This window comes from Chanodichthys erythropterus, chromosome 17, assembly GCF_024489055.1.
Source record: "Chanodichthys erythropterus isolate Z2021 chromosome 17, ASM2448905v1, whole genome shotgun sequence".
Classification (NCBI taxonomy): Eukaryota; Metazoa; Chordata; class Actinopteri; order Cypriniformes; family Xenocyprididae; genus Chanodichthys; species Chanodichthys erythropterus.
The window spans coordinates 32,474,776-32,495,967 of record NC_090237.1 but is presented as its reverse complement, the minus strand read 5'-3'; the positions used below and the strand labels follow the sequence as shown (position 1 = coordinate 32,495,967).

The 21,192-nt window shown below is 37.6% G+C and overlaps 2 protein-coding genes across 5 annotated transcripts in view; one reads left to right on the top strand and one right to left on the bottom strand.

Annotated features, from left to right (window-relative positions):
- Window positions 1-1,647: 1,647 nt before the first annotated feature.
- LOC137004230 (cysteinyl leukotriene receptor 2-like) lies at window positions 1,648-7,141 on the bottom strand. Its single transcript, XM_067364418.1, has 3 exons — window positions 7,124-7,141; window positions 3,752-3,776; window positions 1,648-2,591 (listed from the first exon to the last, which is right to left on the bottom strand). The coding sequence occupies exons 1-3, from the start codon at window positions 7,139-7,141 to the stop codon at window positions 1,648-1,650; spliced, it is 987 nt and encodes a 328-aa protein (XP_067220519.1).
- A 9,297-nt stretch (window positions 7,142-16,438) lies between these two features.
- The window catches only part of rcbtb2 (regulator of chromosome condensation (RCC1) and BTB (POZ) domain containing protein 2), a 45,134-nt gene continuing 40,380 nt past the window's right edge, over window positions 16,439-21,192 (top strand). For all 4 annotated transcript variants that reach the window (XR_010892148.1, XR_010892149.1, XM_067365076.1 and 1 more), the window contains exons 1-2: window positions 16,439-16,583; window positions 18,086-18,217. Coding sequence is in view for 2 of the 4 variants with exons in the window: in XM_067365076.1 (XP_067221177.1) it covers window positions 18,092-18,217 (126 nt within the window). In the remaining 2 variants the exon portion in view is untranslated. The remainder of the gene's footprint in view (window positions 16,584-18,085; window positions 18,218-21,192) is intronic.

Sequence of the window (21,192 nt, the reverse complement as noted above, 5' to 3'; positions counted from 1 at the left end):
AATAGTGCATATACGTCATATAGTTACATTACATGTATTGCAAAATACGTAATGTTTTGAGGACCAAGTTTGTAGTCAAAGTATGGAAAGGCCATAGTCAATGTATAACATATTGTTGATGTTTTGTCCATATCAGTGAATGTGCTATAACTGTTTAAATCCGCCGTCATCGGTCCTGCTTGCTTACTAGCCTGCGCGTTCACGGCAGGCTCCGTTGTGATGGGGGAGGAGCTGTGGAGGGAGGGCTGTAGCGCAGCATAGAGCAAGGGGGAGTGACCTGTGAGTTGTGCTTGTTCAAATTTTCAGGCTAAGTCAACGTTTTCTAAAAACTCCCTACTGCAGCTTTAATTGTTATTTTTCACTTCCAAAAACTGTGAATTTAATGGTATTTTACCGTAAAATTACATTAAATGTACCGTTAGATCTATTACAGTTATTCACCATATATAGTACGGAAACTTTCTGTAAACCAATTGACAGTTTTTCACCGCAGCATTTTTACAGTCTTTTCCTGTTAAAATCACGGTCATTTTTTACAGTGTACGATATAACATCCTATAATAAAACAAGTAAACAATTATAATACCATTTGTATGTATAAACGCATGTTTCACACATTATGTATCAAAACATGGGATATATTCAGCACCGTATGTGCAGGCCACACCACGTGCGTCACAGACAGCATAAACAATTAAATCCGATTCTTTCTCCCATAACACACTCTCTGTACGATATACATTCATTATCAGTCAACTACATCTCTTTTCTTTTTGAAACAGAACTGATTGATTAACATACCTGTAATTAGGGGAAATAATCAGTGGAGCAACAGGGCGACAGCTTCTCCCACTCTGGTACACACTAAGCATACGATGCTAATTAGTTAGCGTCATGATATACATCATTTAAATCAAATAACTTATTAAACGATACATTTTCAGCATAGCTAACATAACACTAACTTGGATGGGTTAAATGCAGGTGACAAATTCCGACTATGGGTTACCATATTTGGCCTTCACGTCACTCTTTCTTTTCCATCTCCAAACCTATTCTGTTCACAGCTGATCGGATGATATAGTGCATACCCTCTTGCTTTGTTGTAATTTGATGATTTTTGTAAAATAACGTGTTTTTGCTTTACAAACTCTGAGTGGTTTCAGTTTAATATGTTGCAGGCTCATTTATTGATAATAACTGATAATAAATAATATGATTATAATAATTAATATAATAACATTGGGCTTGTTTTGGGCTTGTTTTTGAAGCTGCGGTTGCTTATTTGTCTCGCGAGAGTTGGCAACTGTGCATCTAATATGTTGTTTTAGTCATTCTGAAATTCCAGAGCTAAAGTCTGTCCTCAGAAGGATTTGGTAAATTACCTATTTTATTCTTTTGAACACAAACACTGCTTTATTAGCTATTGTAATGTTTTATGCAATATTCACATTAGTTCAGTTCATGGAAACATGGAGGTTAATCAAGTTCTCCCAGCATGGGACGGACCACAGATCCAACACAGATATCGTTTTTTTCCAGGAATTTACCTCTCAAGTCCCGACAGGTTCCAAGCACTCTATATCCATCTGAATCGTCACTCTGTATCACTGTTTATCTTCTATGACACTTTCACATTCTGTTCAATTATCCTAACTCTGTCTTCTGTCGCAAAAAGCTAATAAAGTTTTCCCCTACGAAAAAGAAAAGCAGCGGATCCAGGCAACTGTTTCCGGAAGCCAGACAGTGTGTGATGACCGCAGCCTTTCTCAGGCTTTGAATATAATGGCAGGACTCTATGAAACCTTTTTTTTTTATGTTCATCTCCGCCTCCAAAAACAGAGTCCGGACGACGTGATACGGCATAAAGCATGCAAGGAAAATCAGCAGAACTATGATCAGGAGAGAACAGGACTTCTTGTGATTCAACTGAGATCTTTGATTCTGCCTGGTCTTCTTGTGTTTAAGCAAATAGAAGGCCGCAAAAATGTAACAGACCGAGATGACCGCGAAGGGCATAATGAAGCCTAAAAAGAAGACAACATGATTCAACACGGTAATGGTTTTCAAATGGGACGGGTTCAGTTCCAGGCATTTGATCTGTCCAGACTCTTCCCAAGTTCCAGATTCCAGAAGTGGGATGGACATCAGGGATACAATCAGCCAGATGACGATGCTTATCGCCCAGGCTCTCTGAGAATTTTGCCAGCGCACGTATGCAAACGGCTTCACGATGGCCACAAAGCGGACCATGCTCAGAACCGCGAGGAAGTAGACACTGCCATACATGTTGATATAGAAGACGTAGGACATGATCCGACAGGTGATGTCTCCGAAGACCCAGTTGGAATCCATGAGATAGTAAGCGGCTCGGAAGGGCAAAGAGCACACCATCATCAGATCAGATATAAGGAGATTGAGCATGAGGATGTTGACTGGAGAAAAAGATGCCTTTCTTCTCAATGCAGAGGAAATGAAGAAGAACAGGGACATGAGGTTGCCAACAAACCCAAGGGAAAAGATGAACAGATAGACAATTGGGTAGACGGTGTTCTTGAATTCACTGATGGTGCAGTTATTCGTGTTATTCCATTCATTCCGATGCCCCATGGTTGAGTCAGGAATTCTGTGAACAAGACATACAGTAAATCAAACAGATCACTTTTATGATTTATATGGAATTTGAATCATTTTCAAATTAGACAGCCTAATGGTTGTATGTTCAATTTCAGTCACTATGTTTCGCAATCTTTTTACAGTGCCTTTATCATATACAGTTTTTCCTCAATCGCTTTGGCTCAATTTTCAAATGAGAATTATTTGTCTCAAAACGTTCAAGTTCAAGGGATAGTTCGCCCAAAAATAAGGAAAAAAAAAATTATCACTTACTCACCCTCAAACAAAAGAAGATATTTTACAGAATGTCACTATTCAAACAGATGACAACATCGGAGGATATCAACATCTTCTTTGTTCAGCAAAACAGAAACTCATACAGGTTTGAAACAACATGAGGGTGAGTAAATTATGACAATTTTCAGTTTTGGGTTAACCAGAATCTCTTTAACATTCACCTTTGATCATCAAAATGACATATTTAAACTTTTTTTTTTTCTGTGAAAATGACTCTTTCATGAGATAGATTGAATGGAACTTTATTTGGTAGTGGAACCATGAATATGTAAATTGGTCTCCGCCTCCACTCAATCACACCAGCTCGGACAACCCAACTGTTGTAAATGCTAAACGTGGAAATTTTGGTTTAATCCAGCCATATATGTTTGAACCTGAAACTATTTCAGAAGTAGAAGAGGAAGAGTGAATTATACAGGGCTGCGTTTCCCAAAAGCATCGTAAGCCTAAGTTGATCGTAGCTCCATTGGTACCCAGGGCCGTCTACAAGTCGATGTGTCAGAATGGGAATGCATTTTATGTTTCGCTCTCTACAACGTCTGACACATAACGATAATTCCCATATCTTGCCAGAAGATGGAGCCCACAGCTGAATCATCCATCCATCCATCCATCCATCCATCCATCCTTCCTGGTCCAATGTGGCTACAGCGTAATATCATAACTTTTTTAATTGATTATTCAAGTGTTTAATTAAGGTTTATACACTCAAAAAAATAACTTGTTGGTCTAACTTAATTCAATTATGACACCTATTTCCACACAGTTGAACTGATTTATTTGAACTTAAGCTAGGTTAATTGTACTGATGAGTAAAATTCATCCTAATTGAATGAGATCACACCAGTTTCATTTGACGTATTCTGTGTATGTTTCCTGAACATAATTCATTCTTGTTGATCCAACCAGTGCTTTTTTTTTTGTTTTTTGTTACCATCATGGTGAAGATGTGCGCTTGTGCTTAGGTTTTGAGTAGCTGATGTACACAGACATACATGTTTCATGACCATTGAGAGGAGAAAAGCTGATGACCATATGTAGACTGTGTAAATTTTGTGCTGGCCCTCAAACTAATTTATTTATATTTCTATAAAAACTAAAATAACACTTTTTCATATGCTAAGTAACATTTATAGCATGCAAGTAATGATCAGATAAAGAACTTCTCATCACTGGCTTGAACACAGTTAATGCTCATTGAGAACAATATAAATTTGTTTTACATAGCCACCTAGAGCCTAACCAGAAGGTCTACACTTCAGCATAATGGTAACCTCAAAAAATCGACATAACATAAACTCTTTTAAATGTCAAATATAACTGAACATCAAACTTTAAAAGGTATTTCCCTTTACTAAAAAACACATTAAACAGCACTTAAGTTCAACATTTACTGTCCCAATCTTTCCCTACGCAAAGCATGCTGGGAACTAGAAATCCACTGCCCAGGTTCAATCAATGCAACATAAATGATTCATGTAGTCCCAACGCAAATGGTTTAGGTTGACCTAACATTTTGCAAATTTAATTTCATTTAACATAATACAATTGAGTGCAAATGCCAATTAAGTAAAAAACTAAAGATTTGTGTTGGTTCAGCTTATTTTATTTAAATAAACTGAACAAGCAGCTAGAATCATTTTTTTGAGTGTACATGCTAGTTTCCACAACAGGGATCAAAATAAATATTTTCATTACTGCTGCCAGTTTCAAGTGATTATTAAACAGCAAGCACAAACTATACAAACTCTTCCGATACACTCAGTGTCCGAATTTGCTCACGCATTTTCATTTACTTCTATCAAAATCAAAGCCACTGGAAGGCAAGCCTGCAACCTTTAGCCAAAAAAGCGTAACGGCTAAAGCTAACGCTCCGCCCCCCACGGTACACAGGGAATGAGACCAGAGGCTGTTTTTTGAATGGAAGTCAATGGATGAGAGGCTTCACTATGCTGATTAAACAGCTTTTGTGGGGAAATAGCTAATCATTTAATTAAAGGACAGCCTGTTTGCCAATCTTCAGCATGTTTTACACTAAACAATACTTTCGTTGGGAACTATATGTAGATTTTAGTTAGGGAATGTTGCGACTGACATCATTGCCATTACATGATAGGCTGAGAGGTGCCTCACGTGATTAAGTTAGCCGTTACACTTTCTCCAAAGGTAAGAGATACAGACCCTCTTATCTCCCCATTATATACAATCTCTGGCTAAATCGTGCACACGATTTACTAATTCATTCCCTCAATTTACTAAAATGTGTGCACAATTTACCATTTTGTTTCCTCGATTTATAAATCATGCACATGATTTATAAATCGAGGGAACGATTTAGTATATCGAGGGAATGAATTTGTAAATCGTGTGCATGATTTAATTTTTTTCTTGCATGTCATATGCGGGGCTCCGTACTTCCTCAAGTTAACTATATTAGTGCATTAATTTAGGGAACAGTGAATGAGAGTATAGTAAATTATTTCAAACCTGAACCAGCTAATTAAGCTCTTCTGGATTGCTTGAAAATCACAGGCAGGTGTGCTGAAGCAGGTTGGAAATAAATTTTGCAGGACAGCCCCAGCCAGCACAGCTATGTTGAAGACCTCTGCACTAGAAAATTTTAAGCAAGTGTATTGGAACAGGTTGGAGCTAAAGTGTGCAGGACGTTGGCCCTCCAGTAGGACTGGACACCCCATCATAGAAAGTCAGTGGAGAAAAGCCACGCACGTTGATGGGATTGGTTACATGTTTGTGTGTTCACTGCCATTTTAAGGAAAAAATACTCAGCAATGGTGTTGACTGATGAAATTCCACATAGATTTTCTTAATGCAACACCAAGTCAAGTCACCTTTATTTATATAGCACTTTTTACAACGCCGATTATGTTAAAGCAGCTTTACAGTGATAACTGGTATATAATTTTGGCTGCACAGCAGCTCTTAAAGAATAGTGTCAATGCGGGCAGATGCAAAGCACTGTTGAATATCAAATGTCAAGTGTCCCCAACTAAGCAAGCCAAAGGCGACAGTGGCAAGGAACCCACACTCCAACAGGTGACATCAGGTGGCAAATAAAAAAAAAAAAAAAACACGCTTAGTCGGGGGGGTAGTTCTCCTCTGGTGAACAATGCTTTGTTACGATTCAGGTAGCTATCATATGTCCGTAAGGATCGCAACATTCAAAGTATTTATTCCAGTTCAATCTAGTTGAGGATCGTATTCATCGTGCCGGTATGGACGGTTTTTTGAGGAGCTGTGCCACTGGCTGTCGTGTCGATGAGGCCTTCACAGTGGATGATCTAGTTGACTAAATGAGATGCCATTCTTCTTCCGATGTAACGAGTACATCTGGTGTTATAGGAAGTGTTCCCAGTTCCGGCTGACCTAATTTATGCAGTCTAATAATCCTTTAATGGATTTGAAAATATAAATTGATAATGGTTTATGTGTATGCCAGGTTAAAGAGATGTGTTTTTAGTCTAGATTTAAATTGACAGAGTGTGTCTACTTCCCTAACAATGCTAGGAAGATTGTTCCAGAGTTTAGGTGCCAAATAGGAGAAGGATCTACCGCCTGCGGTTGATTTTGATATTCTAGGTATTATCAGCTGGCCTGAATTCTGAGATCGCAATAGACGTGAAGGATTATAATGCATTAACAGGAAGCCAATGCATTGTTGACAGAACTGGGCAAATATGGTCATACTTCCTAGTTCTAGTAAGAACTCTAGCTGCTGCATTTTGTACGAGCTGTAGTTTATTTATCAAGCTAGCAGAACAACCACCCATTAGAGCGTTGCAGTAATCTAGCCTTGAGGTCATGAACGTTCTGTTCTGCTTTTGTCATTGAGAGCATATGTCGTAATTTAAATATATTTTTAAGATGTAAGAATGCGGTTTTACAGATTCTAGTAACATGGCCTTTAAATGAAAGATTGGTATCAAAGAGCACACCCAGGTTCCTAACTAATGACAAAGATTTAACAGAACATCCATCAAGTGTTAGACAGTATCCTAGGTTATTATGTGAAGAAGTTTTTGGTCCAATAATTAGAATCTATGTTTTTCGGAATTTAGTAGTAGTAAATTACTGGTCATCCAATTTTATATATCAGCTATGCATTAATTTAACTAATAATGCGTTAATTTTGTGAATTGGTAAGACTTGTCAGGGTGCGAAGAAATATAGAGCTGAGTATCATCGGCGTAACAGTGAAAACTAACGCCATGCTTCCTAATGATATCTCCCAAGGGTAGCATGTACAGAGTGAAAAGTAACGGTCCTAATACTGAGCCTTGCGGTACTCCATATTGAACTTGTGATCAATATGACATCTCTTCGTTTACTACTACAAAACTGATAACTGTCAGATAAGTATGATCTAAACCATGCCAATGCAGTTCTACTAATGCCAACATAATTTGAGTCTATTTAAAAGAATATTGTGATCAATACTATCAAATGCAGCACTAAGATCCAGTAACACAAAAAGAGAGAAAAACTTGATTTTCACCCCAGGGGCAGTTTACACATCCAAAAAAGCTTGTCTTAAGCACCTGACATCTGTGTTCTTTAATTTTAATTGTCATTTTTGTCATTTCTTTCTTCAGTTGAAAAGAAATTAAGGTGTTACAGTACACTGGAGACGGACACAGACGTAATAGGTAATGAAGAGTTTATTGAACCACAGCAGAGCAAATGGATGAAACAGGTGAGTTAACAGATACTTGGAATTCGTGGAGTAGATATGAATGAGACAATTACTGTCCTTTCTTTTGTAGTTGGAGTAATGCTGAAGACTGGAGAACGCTGGAGAACAATGGAGTTGGTGTAAACACACACACAGCAGACGAGGAACACAATGGGAAGGAGACACGCTGGAGACAGGTAAGTATATGAAGAGTAGTCCTTGAGGTAAGCATCACACTGGGTATATGCGAACGAGACCGGACAAGTAGTGCTGTGTGTGCTTTATACTGGTGATGATGAGTGAGGTAATGAGGTGCAGGTGGCGGTGATCAGTACTCGGGAGATGGTGTGCGTTGTGATTGGTGGAGGTTGGAACCTGACGTGTCTGTTGCTGCGTTCCAATTCGCCTACTTATACTACGCCCTAAAAGTATGTACTCTTTCTGTGAACAAAAAGTACTTACTTTTGAGTGTGTAGCAAAAGAGTAGACAAGCTTTGGGACATACTAACACGTCATACAATCGCGTCAATTCTCTCTGTCGCATCCTGTCACCGTAAACTGGCCTGTCAATCATCTTACGTCCTCCACATTTCATTTAGTTAATTTCCTACCGTATCGGAGAGAAATGCAGCACGTTGATCTGCAGTCGCGGGTCTTTCATGTGGAGAACTGTCCTCATATTTATGCATAATGATGCATTTAAAAGTTAATGGCTATTCGGATCTTTATAAAAGTCCACATTGGTATTTGCAGATGAAAAATAACACGGGTAACATTAAATATATATTTTCTATCAGGTTAAACTGATTATTAGTCACTCAAATCTCTCAGCGTCGATCGCGAGTATCCGCCATGTTTTGTAGTTTTTTAACACTTTTTACTCGCGTTTGTAGTTCTGAACTGAATCCTTGTCCAATGCGCAATGGGTTGTGGGCAATATTAGCCTTTATAGTGTGCACGGATCCACACTTCGAAAATCTACCGGAAATAGTAGACCATCCGGGGACTTTTGGCATACTCTTTTCAACATACTATGCTTTGGGACACACTAATCTCACATACTATTTAGGATGGATAGTATGCACATTGGGATGCAGGGTAAGACATAAGGTTTTTGAGGAAATCATTCCAGGATTTTTTTCCATATAGCGGACTTCAACGGCTACCAACGGGTTGAAGGCTCTACATGATCCCAGACGAGGAATAAGGGTCTTATCAAGCAAAACAATCGGTCATTTTCTAAAAAAAAAAAAAGATATACATTTTAACCACAAGTGCTCGCCTTGCACTGGCTCTGCGATGCACCACGCATTACATAATCATGTTAGAAAGGTCATGCATGATGTAGTGCAAGATGAGCATTTGTGGTTAAAAAGTAGAGCCTGTTGTACGCCGTTAAAGTCCACTATATGGAGAAAAATCCTGGAATGTTTTCCTCAAAAACCATAATTTCTTTTTGACTGAAGAAAGAAAGACATAAACATCTTGAATGACATGGGGGTGAGTAAATTATCAGGAAATTGTAATTCTGAAGTGCTCATGACATCTGTGTCTGTGTTCTTTAATTTCATTTTCATTAATTACATTTTTTCAGGCAGTTGTGGCCTAATGGCCCTTGGTCCTTGGAGTCGGACTTGTAACTCGAAGGTCACATGTTCGAGACTCCAGCAGGAAATGTAGGTGATGGGAGTAAATGAACAACACTCTTTTCCACTCTCATTACCCACACCTGAGGTGCCCTTGAGCAAAGCACCAAACCCTCAATCGCTCCCCGGGTTTCCGCAGCAAAAATAGCTTTCCACTGCTTTGGGTGTGTGTGTTCAATTCTCACTGCTGTGTGTGTGCACATGGATGGGTGAAATACAGAGCACAAATTCCGAGTATGGGACACCATATTTGCCTGCACTTAACACCACTTTAGTTTGCACATTGTAAGTAAATCACCTGCAGAACTTTTTGTCATTTCCCATCGGCACTTTTATGGGTTTGTGGTCTCACGATAATTTGCTCTGTTGAGATAATACTGGCCCTTAATTTCGTGTTTACACCAGATTTGAATTTCTTAATTGTTTAAGCAAATTGCCCAGTTTTTGGTGTGTGATTTATTTTTTTAGTTTTTTCCCCCAAACCATTTCAGCGGAAATCCCTCCCTGGAGCCGATTCTAAAGATTTCATTGGTCATGTTAATCACAGTGACGATTGCCTACACCAAACACTGATCCCTAAACCTACCCCTCACTGTAACCTCAGCCAATGTAACGCTTCAAACCACTAATTCGAAATAAAAGATTTGTAAAGCTCTGAAGCTTCATGAAGCAGTGTTTTGAAATCACCCATCACTAGATATTGCTGAATAAAGTCATTATTTTGTTTTTTTTGGTGCACAAAAAGTGTTTTCGTCACATTAAGGTTGAACCCCTGTAGTCACATGACCTGTTTTAAATATGTCTTTAGTAGCTTTATGGGCGATTGAAAGTGTTAATTATCTTGCTGACAATGCAGGCCTCACTGAGCCATCAGATTTCATGAAAAATATCTTAATTTGTGTTCTGAAGAAGAAAGTAAGTCTTACGGCTTTGGAACGACATGAAGGTGAGTAATTAATGACAGAATTTTCATTTTAGGGTGAACTAACCCTTTAAGACATATAGGGATAGAGACAGTTGAGCCAAAGCAACTGTGAGAACTGTAACTTTGAAAGCAGAGGGGCATGAAAATCTATGATACCATATGAGTTTCATATTTAAATGATCTAAACAATGGTTGAAATAAACACAGGCCTACACCATTTCATTATTTACTATGTGAAGATGATTTAGATTAATTTTTCATTTCTGTTTAACATTATTTCCATCACAAAAAATTTAGCTCTTAATAAAGGTTTTACCAAAAACCTTTGTGTACTTGTTTATCATGAAGACAGTGAAGAGTTATAATGTGTGAAGAAAATAATGAAAAATCAAGGTAAATGTCACTTATATTTTACAAATATATATTTTATATTGTGCATAGTTTCCAATGAAGCTATAAAATGAAGAAACATTTTTCCCTCAGAAATTGCTAGTTCGTTTTACAAAGAATCTGAAAGTAAAATATTGAATTAAACATGAAATGTTAGTATTTGCTTGTAAAATGTATTATTGTAAATTATGACAAAAAGGAAAATATTGCTTAAATGTAAATATTTAGGATACATAAAATGATGGTTATGAGATTTACCATAAGAAAAACAAAGGGGTTGGCCATTTTTTATTCTATTTCCACCACAGATTACTGCTGAACGCAGAACATAATTTACAATGTAGCAGAAATGCTCACCATTTGTGTTCACTGTTGGACATATCTAAATAAAAAATAATTGGAATATTTTTTTCTTATTTGTATCTGAAACACTAAACAGTCAAAACCATCCTCTATTCATTAGTTGAATCTGGTATTGATTATCCAAGGTTAAATAGATAAGAAAAATGCACATCTGATATCTGCAGTAAAATGTACTTAGTGATCAAGGTAAAAGCACCGAGTTTGAGTAAGAATAGCATAATTCAGTGCAGGAACCAAAAGAACTCAACCATGACACAAACTGGATAAATATACTGGCATGCAAAGAAAAATGAGGAAGATATGCAAACTTATGCCAACAAAGGGATGTTAGGATTTTGTTTTTCAGTAACAGCTGTTGATGTTATTGATAAAAGCCTGTTTAATTCAAAGTCTTGATCACTTAAATGCGACCTTAAAAAACACCAAACACAGCATTTGAAAATATACTGTATATTATTAAGCAAAGACCCATAAGGAACACATTTTTAGATAATTGGTCTGGTTTGCCATGTCTGCCTAAAGGAAGAGATAAATTCTTTAGCACCATCTACAAATAGATATTTTTTAACAGCAATATCATTATAACAAATTATAATAATACATATGGTAAAATTACAGTATATGCTTCAATAGTCCATTGAAACATCTAATGCACGTACCTGTGAAGAAGTTGTCAAAATAACTAAATCCAAAAATTCCAATTACCACAAATATAAGCTAAATCCTATGCATTGACTGAAGAGATGAAGCCACAAAAAGGCATGAGTCTACACAACTGCTGCTCCAGAGAAATGACACGATTTCACAGACTACAGACACACCCAGTCAGTCCTGATTGCAGAAGTTTGAAATATCAGAAGCGTTATATGCATATAAGCATATCCAGTATACAGACAGATAGATAGATAGATTCTTCAATCTTCTTAGTTTTTGATTATCACACTATAAAAAATTATTTTCATGATTTGGTATTACAACATTCTGTAATCAACTTGCCTTTGGTACCCGCAGCCCTCGAGCAGTTAAGAAGGGACAAATATTTCACCAAACTGGACTTCGGAGTGCCTACAACTTTATTCGCATCAGAGAGGGTGATGAATGGAAGACAGCCTTCTCCACAGCCACTGGTCACTATGAAACTCTTCTAATTGGCCAACTGTCCTTCTGTGTTCCAGTCATTCGTCACCGATGTCTTCCGGGACATGCTCAACCGTTGGGTCATTGTATACATAGACGACATTCTCATATATTCCAACACCTTTGAACATATTCAACATGTTAGAGCTGTACTACAATGCTTGATCCACCACCAACTCTACGCCAAAGCCGAAAAATGTGAGTTCCATCGTACATCCACTTCATTCTTGGGCTACATAATCAGTCACGAGGTAGTGGCTATGGACGAGGGCAAAGTAAAGGCGGTGCTGGATTGGCCTCAACCACGCACACTGAAGGAACTACAGCGCTTCCTGGGGTTCGCCAACTTCTACAGGCGGTTCATTAGGAACTTCTGTGACACTGCTGCTCCGTTAACTGCCATGACCAAACGCACATCCTCACATTTCACCTAGTCCCACGAAGCTCTACAGGCCTTTCAGGACCTCAAGGAACGGTTCACCTCTGCTCCCATTCTCCGCTATCCAGACCCAGAACTCCCCTTCATCGTGGAAGTCCATGCATCCAACACTGGCATCGGGGCCATCCTCTTACAACGCCACAGGAATCCTGCCAAAATGTTTCCCTGTGCGTTCTTCTCATGGAAGTTATCAGCAGCCAAAAGAAATTACGATATGGGCAATCATGAGCTGCTGGCTATGAAGGCAGCATTAGAGGAGTGGCGACACTGATTGGAGGGAGCGCAACATCCGTTCACAATTCTCACAATTCTATTCCTGGAATACTTGTGTTCAGCCAAACGACTAAATCCCAGACAGGCAAGATGGGCCATGTTCTTTACTACATTCCAGTTTACTGTCACATATCGACCAGGGTACAAAAATACCAAGGCTGATGCATTGTCCCGGCAAGTAGAGGAGATTGAAATGCCTGACATGGAGGATCACATCCTCTCAGAGAAACTGCTAATCGCTCCAGTCCAATGGGATATCATGACAGAGATCGCACACCTCAATGAACAGAACTCACCACCCCCAGAATGTCCCCAAGATCGCATATTTGTTCCTGCTCCTCTTCGCACCAAGCTCCTGCATCAAGTCCACGCCTTTCCCAGTTTTGGTCATCCAGGTATTACTGCCACATTCTACCTACTATGAAACCACTTCTGGTGGTCCACAATGCTTGCAGATACCACCCAATTTGTCAATAACTGTACAGCTTGCCATACCTCCAAACCATCCCGACAACTCCCAGCTGGTCTTCTTCAACCACTATCCATTCCACAACGTCCATGGTCTCACATAGCCATCGATTTTATTACTGATCTCCCTGAGTCCCGTGGTAACACAGTCATCCTCACAGTCATTGACCGATTCTCAAAGTCCTGTTGACTCATTCCACTACCCAAATTGCCCACAGCATTCAAAACCGCAGAAACTCTTTGTGAGTATGTCTTCTGCTTTTATGGCTTACCTGAAGACATTGTTTCAGACCGAGGACCACAATTCACTTCTCAAGTATGGGCAGCTTTCTTCAAGCATCTCAATGTCAATGTCAGCCTCACATCTGGTCACCAACCAAAAGCATCAATTAAGAACTCATGAGATTTCTGAGGACCTATTGCCAGCAAAACCAAGCCCCTGATGTGGGCCGAATATGCACAAAATTCCATACAGAAACCTGTTACTGGATTAACTCCCTTCAAGTGTGTACAAGTGGCTACCAACCTCCACTTTTCCCTTGGTCTGGCGAACTGTCCAACCTCCCATCCGTAACAGAGTGGCTACAGCGGAGTGAGGATACCTGGAACCAGGCACATACCCATTTGCAAGGCGCCGTATGGAGGCAGGAGGAACAAGCCAATCGTCATCAACGTCCAGTCCTGAATACACCGTGGGTCAGTGGGTCTGGCTATCCACAAGGGATCTTCGCCTCAGACTTCCATGCAAAAACTGCAAAAAAGCTATGTAGGGCCTTTCAAAATCATAAAACAAATTACTCCAGTGTCATTTTGGCTTGACTTGCCTTCTAACTATCATGTTTCTCCCACTTTTCATGTCTCGCTTCTGAAACCCTCTGGTGGTCTGAGGGGAGAGTCGGACGGAGTCGAAGCCCACAGCCACCCAGCCATCCTGATCGAGGGCGAGGAGGCTTATCAAGTTCGAGAACTACTCGGTTCCAGGTGCCGGGGCAGAAAACTCCAGTATCTGGTCGACTGGGAGGTGTATGGCCCGGAGGAGCGATCCTGGGTCGATGTGGATGAAATCCTTGACCCCACACTCATGGAAGAGTTTCATAGGACGGGGGCGGGTTGAGGCTCCCGCACTTCTTCCCTTGCACCACGGGAGGGAGCCAGAAAATAAAAACATTTTCAACAGGTTTTGTTGAATAACTACAAAAAATGTTTGTTTGTTTTCCAGAGTGTCACCACTCCTTCAAAATTTGTTTATGCCAGGCCCTCAAACCACCAGCCTCTTAAGAGTTAACAGTACAGAGGTTAACACTACAATTAGCTTTTTACCATCTGAACATGGTATTCGATTCATTACGCAAATGAGCTCATTTAAATTTTTTAGTCGTAAATTCCGGAAGGGGACAATTCAACACTGTTGAATTCTCATGGAGTCTATTTCCTTGGCATGGTCACATGCCTCTAAAAATAATATTAAACAAACACTGCAATCACAATTAGATAAAACATTTCCTTTTTAGGCTGAGTTCTGTCAGGACTTTACTGGAACTTTAAAACTATATCCACACATGGCACTGACGCAAACCTCTGCACATGATTTGATGTCATAGTTTAACATATAGTGATAAATTATACTATATAAATCTTAAAAAGAATAACACATACTAAGTATGCATATGTGCTGGATTATTGTGCGTTATATACGTGTAGTGCGTTATTGACCTTCATATCTTTACATGTCTCATACAGCTCATGAGAACAGCAGAATAAAATGAATTAGAAGTTCAAATGGACACTTTTCCTTTTACAAAATATAACTCTGGCTTAATTTGGCTGTGTGAGCAAATTAATTCATTACAAAACAAGTCCATTTTTATTCTTTTTATAAGCCAAGATAAATGAGTAAATGCTGTTACTGCATTCCTGACATGGGTCAGACGGACCCTCAGCCAAATACAGACATTGCCTATAACATAAATACCAGAATAGATACACTGTTTTAAGAGAACTGTAATTTCCACCCCCTTCAACACAAACCTTATAAAGTCCTGGTTAGAATAAAGTAAATAAAGGGGTAATTCACCCAAAAATGAAATTTATGTAATTAATTACTCACCCTCATGTCGTTTCAAACCCTTAAGACCTTCGTTCATCTTCGGAACAAAAGTTAAGAAATGTTTTATGAAATTAAAGTTTAAAAAAAATTTTTTTTTAACCCCCATAGTAAGCAACATAATTACCAAGGTTATCATTCAAGGTTCAAAAAAGTAGTAAAGACATTGTTAAATTAGTCCATGTGACTACAGTGGTTCAACCTTAATGTTATAAAGCAACAAAAATACTTTTTGTGTGCAAAAACAAAACAAAAATAACAACATTCAACAAAGCCGGCCAATAGAGAGTCGGCATTCAGACGTAAACATAGAAACGCTGAACTGCGTTCACTGCGTCAACTGCATTCGAGCCTGACAGGGTAGAGAAGAAATTGTTGAATGTGAGTGAGTACTTAATGACAGAAATTTCATTTTTGGGTGAACTAACCCTTTAAATAATTTTTCCCGAGAGAAAAGATACAATTCACAGATCATTGAGACCGGTCATGTGACAGATCATTGTCACAATTGGAATATGTCATTTTATAGCCTTTTTGTTGCCAAATATATATATATATATATATATATATATATATATATATATATATATATAGAGAGAGAGAGAGAGAGAGAGAGAGAGAGAGAGAGAGAGAGTAGTATTTATGCCACAATGGTTTTATCAAATAATCAATGAGTCTTAATGTATAGTTTACACTGTGTATATCATTAATATTTCACATTTAACCACAATGTTATATAAAATACTTACTTGATTACAATACTTAAAGGGATAGTTCACCCCGAAATTAAGATTCTGTCATTATCATAATACATAACATCATTAAAAAGTGTTGAATGTTAGAGTGGTACTTTTTATTATTATTAGGCTATTATTATTATTATTACTTTCACTTGTTTGTTTTTTGGCTAAATTGGACCTTTAAATGAGTCAAATTTTAACTCATTATCTACACTTTCACTTAAGTATTTTTTCTGACAACTTTTTACACTCCTGTCCATGCCATTTTACTGTAGTTGCCATGGTAATTTGTTTATAAGGGAAGTTTGGCTCGAATCCAGATTACAATCCACCCATATGACACACACTGCCAACAGAGAAGAAGACTGCAGACATCCACAGCTCTGTTTTCATCTCTCCTAGCCATTCAAAACTGACCGTTTTTCCTAATCTACGTACGTTAAGTTACCCCTTTGACACCCGGAATGAAGACTTTGGAGTTTATATTAATACAAGGTAAATATTTAGAGAGTTTTAATTTTAAAACCTCGCGGTGAGTTGGATTGACACTTCTTCATGACGCCAATCTGTCTATCCAGCCGGCTAACATCCGCTAGCAGCTTAACCCATTCAAACACCTCTAGATATGTTATAACAACTGCTATTCAGCTGCAGACCGTATATTATAACATTTTAGCGTGAGGTGTATGCTAGATTTTGAACTGTTTTCATCTTTGTAAAAAGAGGAATAATGAATATAAATGTTAGCTTGTTAGCTAACAGCCGAGTAACAACACGCGCGTTTATTTACATAAACATTTATTTATACATCCTAACCCTGACTAACGTTAGATGTTTGATAACAAGCATTGTAGAAGTTGTTGTATGGGTACATTCTTTTTTATTTTTAGCAGTGCACTTTTTTTATCTACGCCAGGTCATCTAACCTGCCTCAGAGCTAACTGTTACTTCAGTAAAATGTTCCATATATTAGTCAATGTTGCTTTATTATTTCATTTAAACTGCAAATATTTAGTTCATATACATATGTCCTGGTATTTCCCTTACAATAAAGTGCTTTTGTGGGACCATGCTACTTTTTTCCTAGCACACCATTGAACTACCTTTCTGCATATTCATAAACACTGTAGTAAACACTTATTGATGGTACATCTATCTTTCAATGAAAATTACATTGTACTTTCCACTGTATCTGTAAAGCAGCACTTTTCAATCTTTTAGGTGGTCACAACCCAATTAATACCGTGAAAAATTAATATTATGTGCATTTTTTATTCACTGTAGTACTAAACTATTAGATGTAAGTTGTATTTTATTCATTTATTATAAATAAAATGTATTTTAATCAAATGTTTTCATTTATAATCTATTTAAATCAGATGTTATTTTAATTATTTATTTTAATCAATTTATTTTATTAATTTTTATTTTATTTTAATTTAATCACATTTATTTTGTTAGTTATATATTATATAAAATTAGATATATTATTTTTTACTTTTTTTTTACCCTGCTTTTTTCTAAAGCAGTGTAAAAATAACAATATATTTAAGTATAATAAGTAATATATGGAAGGTGCACTGTGTCATAAACACAAATACTAAACACCATCATGATAACACACGTCACTAAAATAATGCTATAAACATTAATTTAACAACTTATGATAACATACAACTCTAATGTACATACACTGTAGTAAATAATTGTTGGTTTAACTTAAAAAAGTAAGTTACCTGTTTGCCTCAGAAAAAAGCAGAACTTTTCCACTGACCCTCCCCCCCAACACTGTGGCCCTCTGGTTTGAAAAACCCTGTCTTAAATAACACCAAGATCTATGTGCTTAAAATAGTGATTCCATGTATTATAGATATCCAACATGTTAGGCTGTGTCTCAAAACCAGTGTTTTCCAAAAATATTGTCTAGTTAGGCAGCTAACTATGTTTTGAGATGCAGCTGATGCTTTCTTAACATGAGTGTATGTGTTATATCACAGAATAGTATGCTGGACGTGGGAAAGTGGCCAGTGTTCGCCCTCCTGCCCCCTGAGGAGCTGCGGCTCGTCCGTCAAGCCTGTGTGTTCGGCAGCGCTGCCAATGAGGCCATCTACGTTACCGTCAATGATGAGGTGCAGAAATGCTGAAAGCCTTTAATGGACAGATTAAGCATAAATGAGCAGAGATCCTCGCTGTTCATTAGGTTGGGTGGAGCTCGTGCTCCGTCGCTCACACACACACATCAGGATTCAACAATAAGGATGCTGCAGTAAGAAGAGCTTCAAATTGACAAATCAATCAGAAGTATTGTGAATTGTTTTACATAATAAGAGTACATTTATAACTATTATATTGCTAATTTTTTTAAAAAAAAAAGTGTAATATTAATTAAAATATAAATTATCTAGCGTTAGCGTCAGTTCTGGCAGGTCACGTCAGTCAAGCTTGCATCAGCTGACTCCCAGGTGACTTATGTCTACCTATAGGAATACAACGCCTATTACGGCATCTATATATAAGCTCCTCAGTATTATCAGCAGCTATTGCATTTCAAAGGAGCAAATTACCCTACTCCATCCCCAGCTCCTCCTCTCTTCAGTCAGGATTGGCCTTATTATTTCCCCTGAATCAGACTAATTCTCAAAATATGTGTACGTTAAATCATGACATTTAATGATATCTGCATGTTGGTCCTGTTCTGTTTACCCTAGGGGGTTTATTGCTGCTCTCCCTGCTATTATCCATGCTAGGCTGCATGGATGCGCAGGGAGTTCTTGCCCAGAACAGAACCATACCGCCAATACAAACTCTATGCATTATCTATCATATTTGACGATAGTGGTCCTGACAGAATTAAGGATTTATATAGGCATACTGATTTTTTAATGTACTAATTGGTATCTACACTACCATTCAAAAGTTTGGGTTAAAAAGAAAAAGGATGCATTAAATTGATCAAAAGTGAGTGAAAAGACATTTATAATGTTACAAAAATTTCATAATTTCAAATAAATGCTGTTCTTTTTAAGTTCTATTCATCAGAGAATCCTGAAAAAAATTGTATCACAAACAAAAATGAAGCAGCACAACTGTTTTTATCATTGATTATAATCAGAAATGTTTCTTGAACTGCAAATCAGCACATTGTCATGTGACACTGAAGACTGGAGTAGTGATGCTGAAAATTCAGCTTTGATCACAGGAATAAATGACATTTTAACATATATTCAAATAGAAAACTTTTAAATTGTAATAATATTCACAATAATACTATTCTTACTGTCTTTTTGGTAAAATATATGCAGCCATGGTGAGCATAAGAGATTTCTTTCAAAAACATTACATTTTTAACATTAGTGTATAAATATGTATATATCCATATTGGACATATATCAGCCAATATTATATCATCTTTCGCTCAACTTTCATCTCTGTAAAAACGCTGGGACTGTAAATATAATCTTTAGTAGTTCTAAAAACGTTTATCCATCTTTCTTATAATATTATAATGCCTAAATTCACTTAATTTTACTAATTTTATTTCTAGTGTTTTATTTACATTTTTAGACAGTATAGTACAGAATTGTATATGCCATAACATAAAAACAATTATAAACAGAATTTTAGTATTGGTGCAATACTCTGACACATAAAAAAGTTGGCTCATGAATATGTGTCATGGTGATTAAAAATCTAATCTACAGCAGACAAAAATGTTTTGTTGAGCCCTGGCATGCACACATATGCTGATAGAAAAGAGGCAGAGACAAAGCCAGAGTGATCTTGGGCTGATGATAAGCAGATAGAATAAGGCTATATTTAGTCCTGTAATACTAACACAAGCCTTGTTTGCTTCCTGAGAGGAGCTCTGGTGAATGTCCTGAGCCTGGACACTTCCTTTTTTAGTTCTGTTTTCCTTTTTTTGTTTTTATTAATTATTTTATTTATCAAGAATTTGAGTAAAAACAAAAAAAGGAGAGCACTTAAGGCACCATTTACTTAAAGAAAGGTTAACAAAGCGACTCTTGAGAAATCATTAAAGAGACTCTTGAGAAATTTTCTCTCATGTGTTTTCAACACAATATGGACATGACATCTGGCCAAGTATGGTGTCCCATACTCGAAATATGTGCTCTGCATTTCACACATTCAAGTGTATGCACCCATTAGTGAGTATTGAACACACACACACACACACACACACACACCAGGAGCAGTGGCAGCCATTTTTGCTGCCTCTTTTGGTGTTAAAACAACTAAAGTCTGGAAGACACAAAGTGAAAAACTTGCGATGAAAAGGCACGGATGCGGTTATTTTTGTGGCTGCCTTTTTTGGAGTTTCTCTTTCAGAAACAAGATTTAAGGGAGTAGAGTATTTTAAAGAGGTCATGAACTGCATGTTCAAAAAATTGTTATAATGTTCTTTGAGGTCCACTCTTAATGTTAGTAAGAATTTTACATCAAAAACATCCTAATTTAGAAGTAATAGGCTATTGTCTATCCTGTTTTTGATCCTCTTTTTGAAACACTTAGTTTTGATAGATGTGCTGCTTTCAAGACTTTGAAGTAAATGCCCACCACTATGACTGGGTAACTGTTTTGCATATTATAATAATATTCAACAGCCCCGCCATTACACAAATTATGATTTTTAACTGCAACCGTTGCGGTCTGTCAGTCGTATAATGGATGTCAATGGGAATTTCATCTATAAGAGTCAAAAAAACATGCACAGACAAATCCAAATTAAACCCTGCAGCTCGTGACGACACATTGATGTCCTAAGACACGAAACTATGTCCAACTGCCTTGAGCATCTGTTTGGTTAGGTCTGAATGCACTCTGATGCTGGAAGTGATGTCTCGCACTCATTGACATACACGCGAGAGATCACTTCCGTCATCAGAGTGCGTTTTCAGACCTCACCAACCGGATTCTCAAGGCAGTTGGACATAGTGGTGTATTAGAGGTAAAAAAATGATATAAATACTGTTCGGTTTCTCCCACAAACCGATCGTTCTGTGTCTTAGGACATCAATGTGTCGTCATGAGCCACAGGGTTTAATTTGGATTTGTCTGTGCATGTTTTTTTGACTTATAGATGGAA